Source organism: Argopecten irradians, chromosome 2, assembly GCF_041381155.1.
Source record: "Argopecten irradians isolate NY chromosome 2, Ai_NY, whole genome shotgun sequence".
Classification (NCBI taxonomy): domain Eukaryota; kingdom Metazoa; phylum Mollusca; class Bivalvia; order Pectinida; family Pectinidae; genus Argopecten; species Argopecten irradians.
The window spans coordinates 57,760,669-57,776,972 of NC_091135.1; the positions used below are offsets into that span (position 1 = coordinate 57,760,669).

General features: G+C 38.7%; 1 protein-coding gene across 1 annotated transcript in view; it reads left to right on the plus strand.

Moving 5' to 3' along the window:
• Positions 1-15,950, plus strand: part of LOC138316050 (uncharacterized) — a 31,214-nt gene extending 15,264 nt beyond the window's left edge. The window contains exons 2-3 of the mRNA XM_069257526.1: positions 7,805-13,732; positions 14,319-15,950. Coding sequence (XP_069113627.1) covers positions 7,805-13,723 — 5,919 coding nt within the window. The 3' untranslated portion in view covers positions 13,724-13,732; positions 14,319-15,950. The remainder of the gene's footprint in view (positions 1-7,804; positions 13,733-14,318) is intronic.
• Positions 15,951-16,304: the final 354 nt, after the last annotated feature.

Genomic DNA, 16,304 nt, shown 5'->3' on the forward strand with positions numbered 1-16,304 from the left:
CTTGCAATTGAGCCTCTTTTACTAAACTAGAACATATATATGTAATTAGTAAGATTTCATGGATGTACATTTTCAACAGGAAATTCAAATTTAAACTTGGATCAACAAAACTGTGTATAGGATGCATTGTGTTTGTACATGTATTAGTAATTATTAGATGATATTTTGGAAACGTGTGACAAAGCGAGACAATTTTATCGTGCCCTATATGACTATATAGGTGTCCTCAAACTCCGGATCTATGGCACTCAATCCCCTATAGCCAAACACATTTATATGATCCATGTTTGTTTCAAGGTTGATTCCTTACTTAGTAAAATATAGAAACAATTAATTGCATTTTCTATGGAAGGCCTAAAATTAGTAAGCAAATGGCCTTAAAACTGGTCAAATCAAATAGCTCTTCAGGAAAACACATTTTTAGCTTGCCTGTTCAAAGGCCAATGCATGTGATCTTATGTCATATTGCGGTGTTTTGTGGTTTGTCTGGAATCAACATTTTCCTTTAAACAACTACTCCAAAAGTAGGAGGCCAAGAGACCTGATTAGGCTTACAGCTTGCTGGGAAATACGCCTACCAAGTTTGTTGAATAAATGACGTTGACCTTGATTGAAGGTCACAGGTTACTCAGATAAAAGAGGACTAGAGACCTGATAGTTGGCAAAGCACATGCTGTGATGAAGGGCTACCAAGTTTTTGAATGAATGACCTTGACCTTCAGGGTGAAATTGTTAAACGACTTATAGTCATCAATAACTACCAAGAGACCTGATAATGGGAATAGCTAGGAAGAAGAGCTACAATGTTTGTTCAAATGAATGACCTATACCTTTATTAAGAACAGAAGTTTCAAATGGGCTAAAATCTTTATACAACTTCTTGTCAGTAACTGATGAAAGACCTAGTGATATTATGTCTGGAATATATAGTGCTAGTCCGCTAAACCTGCCTATATATTAGTTTTTTTGTAATCTGCCTACCTGGTAATGTATACAAATATTAGACAAATTAAAAAAAAACCTAATATATAGGCAGTTTTAGCAGACTTAAATAGTCTTTTCAAATTAATTTACCTTTAAACAACTTCTCCAAAAGTAGGAGGCCAAAATGCAAAAGACCTTATTATAATGATTAGTCCTAAAGCATGCTGGCCTACCAAATTTGTTGAAATGATTTACCTTGATCTTCATTCAAGGTCACAATGGCTAAACAGACCAGAATCTTTATACAACTTCTTATCGATAACTAAAGAGGTCTAGCAATCTAGCATCCTGATATTGGTCCTGGGACATGATAGAATGAAGGGCTACCATATATATATGTATATGTTCCAATGAATGACCTCAACCTTTAATCAAGATCATAGGGATGTAATAAGCTAAAATCTTAAAAGGACTTCTTGTCAACAACTGTACCGCATAAACATCTTATACTGGGCCTGTAGCATGTTACAGTGAACAGGATCCAGCTGTTTGTTTAAATTTAAATTTATCATAAATAATCTTATCGACTCCTATGTCTTTATAATTAGTATGCACCGCATGATCATCAGGTGGCAGGTGAGCGATTTGGGCCATTTAACTCTGGTTTAGGTCATTGGATATACAAGCCTATAAATTGCACGTTCGAAAGAAAATTTAAAACGGATCAACAGTACCATACTAACTACATGTAATATATTAAAACAGTTACCATTAGCTCACCTGGTACGAAGGACCGAGGTGAGCTTATGGGATACCATGGCGTCCAGCGTCCGTCAACAATCAACTTCTCCATAACCACTGGTCGGAATTCAACAAAATTTGACTGGTAGCATCCTTATGGGCTACTAACTGAAAATTGTACAAATGATGGGTCTGATCCCCCAGGGGCCTGAGGGGCGGGGCCAAAAGGGGTCAATTTGGCTATTTCCATATAAACGACTTCTTCTCTGAAATCAAGCATGGGATAGCACTCATAATACAATGGTAGCATCCTTATAGGATGGGGATTCAAAATTGTACAAATGATAGGGCTGACCCCCTGGGGGCCTGAGGGGCGGGGTCAAAAGGGGTCAATTTGGCTATTTCCATATAAACGACTTCTATGAAACTAAGCATGGGATATATAGCACCCATAATGCAATGGTAGCATCCTTATAGGGTGGGAATTAAAAAATGTACAAATGATAGGGCGTACCCCCTGAGGGGCAGGGTCAAAAGGGGTCAATTTGACTATTTCCATATAAACGACTTCTTCTCTGCAAGTAAACATGATATTATGCTCATAATGCATTGGTAACATCCTTATAGGGTTGGGATTCAAAATTGTGCAAATGATGGGGCTGACCCCCCGGGGGCCTGAAGGGTGGGGTCAAAAGGTGTCAATTTAGCTGTTTCCATATAAACGAATTCTCTGCAACTAATCATGGAAGAGCACTCATAATGCAATGGTAGCATCCTTATAGGGTTGGGATTTGAAATTGTACAAATGATAGGGCTGACCCCTGGGGCCTAAGACGGCAATGGACGCGGGGCCAAAAAGGTCAATTAGGCTACTATTTTCATATAAATTACTTCCTCTCTGAACCTATGTATTGGATAGCATATTTGTATGGTATCAATAGCATCATTATATGGTTGTGATTCAAAATTAAACTTTTGGAGTCCATTTTGCTAATTTTTGTAATTGTAAGAGTCTTTGTGATAATTAATAAAAAAAAACCAGGTGAGCGATACAGGCCCTCTGGGCCTATTGTTAACATATAAGTAACCTAGTTATACAGAATTATTGTAAAATACCTGTTATTGGTTCATTTAGAAAGAAATTGGATCAAATATGATATTTAGGTCAAATGCAGCATTTAGAAAGAAATTGGATCAAATATGATATTTAGGTCAAATGCAGCAGAAATGTTTATAAGTACATTAGTAATTGGGTCGGCCCCCCCGTCCAAGTACATTTTCAGAGCATACTTAGGTCAGATACCAGGTATAAATGTAATACATTATCATTTAAGTAATATGTACTCTAATTTATCAGAAATTAGGGACAGATACCTTATCGAAATGGGTCACAACTTGACAGCAAATGGGTCTAATATTACAGAGTTGTACAGGTAATAGATGGTAACCTGCTTAAAAACACTTTCTTAGAGTCCTTGGGTAGATTCCCTTGAATTCTCTGACTTCCTGAGGAGAAATTACATGCACTCAAATATGAGCTGTTTGAGTTCCCAGAGAAAAACTACTTACCAGCAGTCGGTACCAGGAAACTGCATGCACACCCTAGGCCCTATACACATGGGATTCAAACTTGTGACCCAGAGATAAAGGCCTATGGCTTCAGGGTTGGGGTCAATTACATTGCAATGTAATTAATTACAATTACAATTACTTGGTCTAAAGTCAATTACAATTACTACAATTACTCAGTTTTGTAAATGTAATTAATTACAATTACAATTACATTCAAAAAGTAATTAATTACAATTACACATTACATTTTCCTAATATGTTTATTTTTGATAACGTCATACAATTTAGCATTGATACAGATATATAAGTCAATATCAGTAAATTCTGACAGAACACATGTTCACTTCACATAAACCGCAAGTTACAATTGAGTACTGGTAGGGTGTATTAGTTTTACATGTACATTTTTATTGGACCTAGCAGTAACATTGGCAAATGTGTCAACTTTAGGTACCAGGTATTCATGTTTTTGAATTGCATTTTATCATCATCAGCTTGAAAATTATCATCAGACAGTCTGATTATGTGTGATCGGAATACTTTGGCAGCAGCACTAAACAATCTCTCTACTGGAGCAGAAGTGGCTGGTATAGCTATAAATGCTTGCTAGCTAAAATAGACGAATTTGGATATCAGCAAGGATTATCTTTCCAGAACTTTAATGGGTCACAACATCTCTCATTAAAGCATTGAATTTAAGACCCGAGTTGTGTCTCTTCCGTGGGGGTGTAATGGGAAGAAAACTGAAAAAGACTTCTGTTTTAATTTTCTTGGCAGGGGGCGGTGAAGACTAATATGAGCTATCATTTATACTTTTGCCTTCATTAGATATGCTAATTAGTGATCAACAGATGTTATATAAGCAAGACCTTTGTGAGTTGTAATCACAGGCTATGTGTTCACACCCCACACCTGTGTAGTGCCTGAGGGGTAAACTACAGGTAAAAAGAGGTACAAGTGTAGTGTATACTATGGTCACTGCCTCACATGTGTTACTTAATTGTTTAAATTTCTATATAGCCAAATATATGTCATTAATTAATCTTGGTATTAGACATTAGTAAATATGTATTATGTAATTGAAAAGTAATTGAAATGTAATTGTTAATTACACATTTTTAGAATGTAATGAATTACAATTACAATTACATGTAATTGAAATATTTCTTAATTACAAATTACTTTCAATTACTTGAAAAAATGTAATTAATTGCAATTAATTACAATTACATTTTTAATTACCCCAACCCTGTATGGCTTGTGGTAATGATGTTGGGACATCTTATAGACTTAAACACATGCACTTGGCCACCATAGCCCCTATATTGCATACTTATAATATACCTGGTAAAACTCGAATGGGATAAGGTATAAACTTAAAAATATCTTTCATAAAACATGAATGATGGTATATATGTTTGGAAGTGTATAAGGCTCACATAGGAACATATTTTGCAGGATTTTTAGCCCACCGTCATCAGATGATGGGCTATTCAAATCGCTTTTCATCCGTGGTCTGTCCGTCTATCAACAATTCTCGTTACCTCTATTTCTCAGAAAGTATTGAAAGGATCTTTCTCAAATTTCATATGTAGGTTCCCAATATGGCCCTAGTACTGAAAGTACTGAAGTGATCTTTCTTAAGTTTCATATGAGGTTCTTCTAGGGCCATAGTTGTGCATATTGCATTTCAGGACTGATCGGCCAACAAGTTGCCGACGGGCAACCTTCTTGGAGTTTGATAGTTGAAGTTTGTTACCACTATTTCTCAGAAAGTACTGCATCTGTGTTGAATTCAATTTGTAGGTTCTCTTAGGGTCCTAGTTGTGCATATTGCATTTTGTGACCGAATGGTCAACAAGATAGCTGACATCTTGGATTTGGATAGTTGATATTTGAAAAACAGAGAAAAGATCCCTCTTTCAATTTCAATTGTCAGACATAGATCAATCTTTGGTGAGTGCAAAGATCCCTCTGGGATATCATGTTTTATCTTGGTGGCTGCATAGATATTTTCGTAATCCAGTCTGGAAAATATATTCTTATGTTATCATGAGCCTTATACATATATAACCACAAGACAATCATAGTGCAATTTAGAATTTGAATCATTTCAATACCATCATATGGTAATTATATATAGTTTAGTTTTCGAACTATTTAAATACCATGGTGATGATTAATGAACCATTTAAAGATGCTCCACCGCCGACAGAGCATAAATGATACTCATCATTTGAACAATAGGTAAATTATATATATAATCGTGTATATGTATATACGTATGTCTAATTAACACAAAAAATAATATAAAATGATTTATTTTGTTTTCGGTGCATGCACAATCAGAATTTCATTCCATATAGAACATAGTGCCACAGAACTTTTTTGGGATGCAATTAATTATTTTCAATGTTTTTATCTTGAAATAAAATTAGAAGCTCAAACTTTTCAATGGTGGTAATGGTGTAAAGTAAGTAACTTTTGTAACTGAAGAAAAATACCTAATCGTCTGCTCCTGTTTTTGATACAGAAAAAATGCCATTTGTCAGCAGTGGAGAATCTTTAAAAATCATGGCGATAATTAATAAACCATTTAAATACCAATATGGTAGTAAATAATAAATCATTAATAACCATGGTGATCCCATTTGAATACAATGGCGATGATAAATGAACCATCTAAATATTTTATATACAATGGCGATGATATTCAAATGAACCATTCAAATATAAAATACCATGGTGATAATTAATGAACCATATAAGCAACTTGATGATAAATTATGGATTAAAATGACGATGATTTATGGACCATGCGAAAGCTGTTGATATTACCTATATGTGAAATGAACTATTTTGCATCTTGAATAATACTTGCACCTTGGTGATAATTATGAAAAAAAATAAAACACAATGATGATCATATAAATGAACCATATTTACACAATATCATGATGATGCTTATTAAACCAATTATCACATATACATGTACAATCACCATGAAGATGGCAATTCCCATGTGGTCGCTATGTCGTACTAGAGCATTTGTAATCTTTGTACATTTTAGACACCATTACACCTGATTTGTGAAATTTACAATATTAGAGTGTATACGTACAATAACATGCACTTCAAACACCTTATATGCAATATGACCTTAGTGCAAACCTAATTCAGCATGGAATTGATTAACATATTACGATTCATTATCCAAAATGAAGCTGTTGAATATTGTCATCAGGCACCGTCCATTGTCGTGCGCCATCCGCTGTCTGCCGTGCATAGTTAACTTTTCATTCAAACGACTTCTTCTCAATAACCGAAAGGCATAGGGTACTGAAAAGGGCTACCGAGTTCAATTGATATTGGGGGCCTGTGGCATGCTGGAATGAAGGGCTACCAAGTTTGTTCAAAAGAATAGCCTTGACCTTCATTCAAAGTCACAGAGGTAAAAAAGGCTAAAATCTTTAAACGACTTCTTCTCAAGAACCAGAACGCCCAGGGTACTGATATTTGGCATGATGGGATGAAGGGCTACCAAGTTTGTTCAATAAATGATGTGAATATTTGGCCTGGGACATGCTGGGATGAATGGCTATCAAGGTTTTGTTCAAATGAATGACCTTGACCTTCATCCAAGGTCACAGGGGTCAAATAGGCTAAAAGCTTTAAACAACTTCTTGTAAATAAGTCCTAGAGACTGGATATTGGAGTTGTAGTATAGTGGGGATCATGGTCTAATTCATCAAATATATATCAGAACATGAACTTCTATTTAAAGGGTTCTTTGCATATCCTTCATTGTTTGCCACTACTATATTTTTAAGTGTTGTACTGTGCCAATTGTCAGATGACCGTTAAGGCCCATGGGCCTCTTGTTTTTACATTGTATCTAACACAAACCATGTTACACGTATACCATATTTGACACAAAGCAGTTATTTAAGCACCACTATCCCTATAATAAGCGTCCCTCAAGCTAGCGCTTTAAATTTGCGGAACCTATATAATATTATGAGGGGTTTACTTTCACACTTGCTACACAAATTCCTCTAAATGCAATATTCACAGATCAATTAATTTCTATATAAAACGGATTAAACCTCTGGGGACCAACAAAATCACTTCGTTATAAACACTCAATACAGACATCTTATAGGAACATTGACGAGAATAAAGAGTACTATGTTATAACCAAGACTTTGTTATAAACATGTTCGTTATAAATGTTTTTTACTGTGCAATCGATAATGTAGCAATTATTAAGAGTTTTGAATTCACAGATTTTAGTACATAAAACCGCGAATAAGTCTGCTATGAAGTACCTGGAGTTTAAAACTGAAAATATTGCTACAATAGTTTTTTTATTGTATTTGTTTTGTAAATTGATTCATAGCTGTCTCTAAAATTTTGTGAAAAGTCTAAATTTGATTATCAATTATCTAATCTTTTGAAGTTTAGCTGATTATGGTAACTGGAATACACCTTTGGTTCATTATATGATTCTATTCATCCTCAGTTTGATGTGTATATTTACTGTGATCTTAATTTTGTGTCGTTACAGATGTCTGTGATAATCCGCCTGCAGGGCCTGCCATGGTCAGCCAGTGCCATGGATATCAGGAAATTCTTCAAGGGCATGAGTATACCACCAGGGGGCGTGCACATCATTGGTGGGGAACTTGGAGATGCCTTCATTGCCTTCTCCAGTGATGAAGATGCTCGGCAAGCAATGATGCTGAACATGCAGTATCTGGACCAGGATCAGATTAAGCTTTTTCTCAGCAGTAAAACAGAGATGCAGAATGTGATCGCTGCAGCTAAGACATCAAGTATGGCAGCTGCACCACAAAGTCAGCCACAGATAGCCGCACAGCCACCGTCTCAGCCAAGCATGCCCATAAATCCACATATGCAGGGCTACCCAGCAGACCAGCAACAGGCAGCATATCCTAGAGGGGGACCCAACATTGATCCTGGTAGGGCACAACAATTTCCAAACCATCCTTATGAAGGCAACCAATATCCTCAATATCCGGAAGAGCAAGCAGCCACAGACATGAATAGATTTCCCCAGATACATCAAGCAAGGGGCCAGCACCAATCTGGCTTTGCAGACCAAGCAAGAGGTGGACAGCCTGGAGCTGCACCATTTGAACAAGGAAGAGCCCCTGACCAAGTTTTCTATGAAAGGGGCAATGCTCCACATGCAGATCCGTTCAACCAAGCAAGAGCTCCACAAGCACCAATGGATCCAGCAAGACCACAAGCACCTTTTGAGAGAGGTTCCCAGCAAGCAAGGGGTTCACATCAAGAACCTTTAGATCCTTCTAGAGGACAACATCCTCATTTTGACCCAGCAAGAGGCCCACAACAAGCTGATCCATTTGATCCTTCTAGAGGCCCACAACATAGTAGTCCTTTTGATCCAGTTAGAGGTTCACAAATTCCTATGGACCAAGCAAGAGGTCCACATCATGGTCCAATGGATCCAGTACGAGGGCCAAATCAACCTCCATTTGATCAAGGGAGAGGACCAAATCAAGCTCCCTCTGAAGGAAGGGGGCCTCCGATACCATTTGAGCATGGGAGAGATGGAAGACATCAATCACAATTTGAATCAGGGAGAGGTTTTCCACCCACACGGCAAGAAAATAGAGACACATTTGGTCATGGGCGAGATGGTCCTCCACCTTTGTATGAACCTGGTAGAGAGGGAAGGTTTGAACATGGACCAATGAATCAAAGACGAGGGGAAGGCATGCCACCATCCGACTTTGAACCAGGCCGAGGTCCCCCACCTCTGTTTGAACCAGGACGAGAGGCAAGAGGTCCTCCACAGTCTGAAGGAGGGCAAAGACCAGGGTCCTATGGTCAAAGTCATGATGGAAGAGGTCCACCTCGATCCTCTGCATATGGTCAAGCAGGAGATCAGAGGCAGTCTTTTGAGGCTGGTAGGGAATCAGGCAGAGACTCGAGATCAGAAAGCATGCCTTTGAAACCTGATCGACCTGAACGCACTTCAGTGGATAAAGTAGATGAGAGACGTTTAAATGAAAGAAGTGATCGTCGTGATTCTCCTCGCAGTTCATCAAGTAGGCCAGATCGAGATCGTGATCGGGATAGAGAAAGGGACAGAGATCGTGATCGTGACAGAGACCGAGACCGTTACAGAGATAGAGACAGAGATCGAGATAGAGATCGTGATAGGAGTGATCGAAGGGATAGAGACAGAGACCGTGATAGAGACCGTGAACGTGATCGAGACCGAGATAGGGATCGGGATAGAGATAGAGATCGCAACAGAGATCTGGACAGGGACCGATCCAGAGACTGGTCACGATCATCAGACACTAGAAGATCTCAATCAAGAACAAGTGATAGTGACAAATCAAAACCTTCCACTTCTACTTCTGTCAAATCGAAAACTACAACAGAGCCGACTTCCACTACCACCAAGATATCTACAAGTACTACTAATGCCCCAAGTGGTCACGCTACTGCCTCAACCTCAGTGACTGCTAGTGCTGACAAAATCATGGCTGCACTGCCAAATTTGAAGGACATACAGTTGCCTCCAGGATTAAAGGATATAAAGCTACCACCTGGACTGAAAGATATTAATCTAACATCAGTGATGACATCCACTGCTGGATTACCGACTGCAGCTAGTCTTCCAGGCAAGTCTGAGGCTAGTTCTGATCCTAAAATGTCTGGCTCCATTGGACAACTGCAGGGAAGACCATCATCAAGTAGTATGTCGAGTCTTGGAATGAAAGATACAGTGCCACCAAAAGGTGCTCTTCCTCCTTCTATGATATCTCCAGGGCAACCTCCAACATCTCAGCAGCAATTCAGAGATCAAGGACCACCATTTAGAGAACAGGGTCCTCATGGCCCTTCACCTCATCGAGACCAAGGTCCTCCATTCAGAGACCAAGGACCGCATGGTCCTTCTCCGTATCGAGACCAAGGACCTCCTCAATTCAGAGATCAAGGTCCCCATGGTCCTTCTCCTCATCGAGATCAAGGTCCTCCATTTAGAGACCAAGGACCACATGGACCTTCACCTCATCGTGATCAAGGTCCTCAATTTAGAGAAGCTGGGCCTCCTCATGGAGAGAAGGGACCTCCCCCATTCAGGAATCAAGGCCCACCACATTTTGGTGAGCATGGACCTCCACATGGTGATCAGGGACCTCCATTACTTGAAGATCAAGGACCTAGATTTAGAGAAGGTGGACCTCCACCATATAGGGATGGACCAGGAGGACCACAATCAAGAGATGGTGGACCTCCATTTAGAGAGGGTGGGCCACCAATGAGAGAAGGTGGGCCTCCATTTAGAGAAGGTGGACCACCATTTAGAGATGACGGGCCTCCATTTAGGCAAGGTGGACCTCCATTTAGAGATGGCAGACCACCAAACCAAGGACCACCATTTAGAGATCAACGACCGCCACAGTTTCCTGGAGACGAGGAATATGGAGATGGTCCAGGTGCATTTGGCCCAGGTGATGAAGAAATGTTTCATGGTGATAGACCATTTCCTGAACGACCTCCCATGGTATCTGAGAGAAGACCAGACAGACAAACTCAGGGTTTACTTCCACTCCCTGATATGCCCCCTCTGTCTGCTCGTAGAGGCCCAGGAGGTCCACCAGGTGGACCAGATGGGCCAGGAGCACCAGCTGGAGACCGTTTTGGCCCTCCATTTGGTGGACGGCCTCCTCATGATGTACCACCATTTGATCCAAATTTCCAAGAAGAGCATTTTCCTGAGGAGGGTATCCCACAGAATATGGACCATGAGGGTCATCATGGACACCGACCTGGCATGCCTCCAATGCCCAATGGGCCTCCAATGAGACCACCTCTTGGAGGACCTCATGGACCTCCTCGACAAAGGATGGGGCCACCAATGGATCATGACGGAGGTGGAGATTACCATGAGTTTCCTCCAGAAGAAAATCAAGGTGATTTTGATGAAAGATCTGGACCATTTGGACCACCAGGACCACATGGACCTATGAATCAGAGATTTGGGCCTCCAAGAGACTTTGACCATCGAGGACCACCAAATTTTGATAGAGATAGACCTCCTAACAGAAGGAATTTTGACCGTGATGTTGGTGGGGATTTTCCACCAGAAGACAGAAACTTCAGGAATGACTTTGGTCCTAATGATGCAGACCATCGACCACAAAGAGGACCACCTAGATTTCATGATGGTCCTCCACATGGGCGTGATTTTGGTCCTAGAGATAGACCTTTTGGACCCAGAGATGGACCAGGACCTAGAGACGGGCCAGGACTAAGAGATAGGCCAAGAGATGGGCCAGGACCAAGGCCGAGAGATGGGCCAGGACCAAGAGATGGTCCTAGAGATGGGCCAGGGCCGAGGGATGGCCCTAGAGATGGGCCTAGAGATGGGCCAGGACCAAGAGATGGCCCTAGAGATGGGCCAGGGCCAAGAGATGGCCCTAGAGATGGGCCTAGAGATGGGCCAGGACCAAGAGATGGGCATAGGGATGAAAGAAATTGGGGAAGAGAATCTGATCGCTACCAACCTGGAAGAGGCAGAGAGTCTAGAGATTTTAGAGATGATAGCTCAAGAGATAGAGGGGATAGTGATAGAAAAAGAGATTCAAGGGGAATATTAGGAGAGGCTCCCCCAGGCTTAAAACCTTTAAGACCATATGGTGAAAATCGCTCTTCTAGGCAAGATGAGGATTCACGACAAGGTGATTTTAGGCACAGTGATTCTAGGCAATCTAGTGAAAGTAAGGACAGTGATTTGAGGGGACAAAAACGTTCATACACACCAGGATCTGCCTTCGTCATTTCGGTTTCTAATATGCCTTTAACGGTTTCCTTTCGGGATGTTAGACATTTCTTAAGTCCAGCGGAGATACCATGGGATGGTATGAAACTTATAAATGATGATAAAGGAAATAGAATCGGCAAGGCTTACATTCGATTTGATACTAGAGACAACTACAGGCAGGCTTTAAGTAACCAGGGAAAATTCATGAATGGCAGGAAAGTAGATGTTCGCCCTTGTTCTCTAGAAGAATGGACTAAGGCTATTGACTCATATGTTCCTAATAGATTTGAGAACCAGTCATTTGATTCAACAGACCCTAAAAGGCCCCGTCTAGAGGAAAAGACGGGAGGAACAGATTCGAAAGCGACCTCTTCCGATAAGTCTTCAAATTCTGAGAAAAAAACAGACAGCATTGAGAAAAAGGTCACCTCTGAGACAAAACCAGATAACACAGAGAAAAAGCCGGAAAGTACAGACAAAAGTAATTCTAGCAAGGACAAAAACACAGTATCTTCAACAAGTAAGGCTTCTTGCTCAGAGACTAAGAGCATTGTGCAGCTGAAAGGACTTGGTATGAATGTTATCAAGGAGGATATTCATAATTTCTTCAAAGAATTAAAAGTTGCTGAGAATTCAATGACAATACATATAGAGTATGATGTAAAGGGTCGAGCAACAGGTATAGGTTTTGTGGAGTTTAAAAATGCAGCTGATCAAGAGAAAGCTTTAAAATTGGATGGAAGGAAGATAAGTCAGCGAATAGTCAGAGTGTGTTTAGCAAAGCGAAGTGAACTTGACCAAATGACACAACGGCAACAGGACCAACTCGCTAAGTCAGCAGAGATGGACTTCTTTGATTCTCCAGACATGGGCGGGAAACCTACAAGTAAAACAACAAATAATGACACTACAGTGAATGGCAAAAAGGAAGAGACTAAAGGTAAAGATGGGACGTATGCATTGTTTCATTTTTACTGTGCACATATGCAAGGCCTTCCAGCTTATGCAGGTGTACAAGACATACAGCAATTTTTTTCTGGGCTTGAAATTGTCCCACGAGGAATTCAGTTTGTCAAGGACTCTAGTGGAAAATCTTTAGGTGAAGCTTTTATTGAGTTTGTTACCAAGGGCGACTGTGAGAAAGCTGTGAAGAAAACAAACCAGAAAATGAGTAACAATACAATATCTGTGAAAGGAATCTCCAAGTCAGACATGAATGATTATCTGCAACAGACGCGCACTCCAATGTCACGGCATGGTATAAGCCCGCGATCCTCAGGACCGCCTGCAATGTCAGGAGCTCCTTCACCTCATGGTTTACCGTCGTTGATTCCTCATGGACAGTCACCTCAGCACGGACCACCACAACACGGTGGTCCCCATGGCCCACTGCCACACCAACTACAGAGACGACCTGCTTTCTTCCTAAGAGCACAGAATCTTCCCTTTACTATGTCAATACGAGAAGTGCACGGCTTCTTCAATGACTTTGATCCCATCTATGAGACGATAAAGGTACAGATAGGAAATGACAGTAAGACTGGAGGAACTTCTGCTATCGTTGGGTTCCGTTCTCCTGAAGAGAGGGACAGAGCCTTCAACAGTCTCAATCAGAAGGTTTATCGCAACAAGTCAATTGTGTTAGTGCTATTATGAGCCATACAGGTAGGTGTAGTAGTCGTAAAATTACTCGCTTTTTTCCCCAAAATAATTCGCTAAATTCCAATTTAATGGCAGCACTTATAAAGCAAGCTAACATACTACTGTAAACTATCTTTCCTTCGCAAAGATGATTAGCAGAAATGGAATTAGCTTTGTGTATATAAATGACGAAGAATAAGATTTTAATTTGCGGAGATTTGCGAATTCACAAAAGTAAATCACAAGCGAAAGAATGTTGGTTTACAGTAATCATTGATGTAATGTACAAATGTAATCTGTTGATAGACTGTAACATGAGTGCTATTCTATCTGTTAATACTAGTAGGCTGTTGTGTAAATGTGCTTTTATACAAAAGTTTGTTGATATAAGTGTTATAGTACATTTCTATAAACAGTCCTACTTCCATTATAGTTAGGAACTTGCGCTACTACAATTTACTTTTGAAAGTATAGCTATAAAGGTTTATCACTGAACAAATTGGTGAAAAGAAAGCGAAATAATATAAACAGTATTACAATATTATATTGATAAAGAGCTAGCAAAAATATTCATAATAAATCTCAATAATGATGTATTTCTCTTTGACAGGGCTGAGTACTGGAAATCAAGAGGCAGGGTTTCTGTCATTGAGCACTACAGATGATGAAGACTCCAGCTTTGAATTCTACAATTGTGTTGTGTTACAATGGTTGTGTGACTGACCTCGCCTTTGGAACTGCTGGCGAAAGGTTCAATAGTGCTCAAGGAAAATATTCTGCATTACTGACTGATGACCTTCAGATTAAGTCGATTAACTTTGACCTTGAGAAAGGCCATGCTTATTTTACCTTTTAAAAAGGTTAAAAAAAACTGAAATCATTCATTCTAATGTGTTCAAGAGACATATACATTGATACATCTTGCAGTCCTAAAAGGCTGTTGAGATCTAAAATGTAACTTCAAAAGGATCATTGTGTGCTGTGAAAAGCTAATGTTAGAATCACGAGATCTAATATGTATTGCAATATTTCTGTGACCCCCAGCTCTGTCTTTAGATAATTTGAGAATTGCCATCCAGAATTTTTCTTAGAGGAAACTTTAAGGATAAAAACTGTTTTGAAGATTTGTGTTAATGTTTTTCTAAAGTTAACTTTTTTAATTCAAGGAATTACAAAATTTCATACAGACAGACTTGTTAATACGATGTAAATAGTAATCATAAACTATTTAATAGGACTACTTTGTAAATGTCAAGTCATGTAAGGAACTCAAAATAATTTTATATATGTCTCACTGAAAACTGTTTTAAAAACATCTCACTGAAAATAGTTTTAAAAGTTTGTCTAATGCGATACTCCAAGTATCTGTCATGGATTCTATAGCATTTCATTAACATTACTCTTTTAATTTCATTAGTGATTTACCATAGATGCTGCAGTATGTATTTTGATGTGTACATATAATTGTTCGGACAGCCAACAATGTAAATTAAAAGTTAATGTTTAAATCTACATATTGTTTTACATACAAAATATATTGTAAATGTGGTAGGTAAAACATTGTGCTATATCATTATTTCATACTGGTACGGATTTCATTCGCTTAGAATTTTTTTAAAATCTTTTTATTGCAATATTGAATCTTGAAAAGTTTTATTTAAAATTTTCAAGATTTATCGGACACATGTCATGTGTTATGACAAAGAATTGCCAAACTTTCTCTCCTTTCTTCTGAATGATTTATTTTCCACCAAATATAGTAGACATCAGATAAATAAAATTCCTTACATATTTGACATTGTAACTTTCAATTCAGAATTTTCCACATCAAGTCCTTATATCGGCTTAGTCTTTTATCTTAAAATTTTTGTCAAGAAAGTTCAATTGTCTGTGCTTTCAAAAGCTATAACAGGAAATGTCAATTTGTTGAAACCAAGTTTCATACAGACACCAAAACAATAATGGTCAAATCCTACCTGATAGTAAAATGCTTTAGTGGTTTCTTGAGCAGTGCAATTTTACTGAAGTTCTTCTTGCAGTTTTCATAAGGTATTTAAAGTTACATTGTCATGTAGGCGATTGTTAACTTGTTACCAATAGTTTATGTTACCACATATTCTTACCATTACATTGCTACATTTTGTCTGTGAAAATTGTTCCTTAATTTGTTGTTGTCATCCTGTTAATTACTGTTTTATCATGTGCGACCACGTTATGTGATCATTAAATTTATACAACAATCTATTTCTTGTTATTTTGTTGATGATTTGAGATTTGTATTTCAATGACTGTTAAACAGTTTTGAGATTTGTATTTCAATGACTGTTAAACAGTTTTGAGATTTGTATTTCAATGACTGTTAAACAGTTTTGAGATTTGTATTTCAATGACTGTTAAACAGTTTTGAGATTTGTATTTCAATGACTGTTAAACAGTTTTGAGATTTGTATTTCAATGACTTTAAACAGTTTTGAGATTTGTATTTCAATGACTGTTAAACAGTTTTGAGATTTGTATTTCAATGACTGTTAAACAGTTTTGAGATTTGTATTTCAATGACTGTTAAACAGTTTTGAGATTTGTATTTCAATGACTG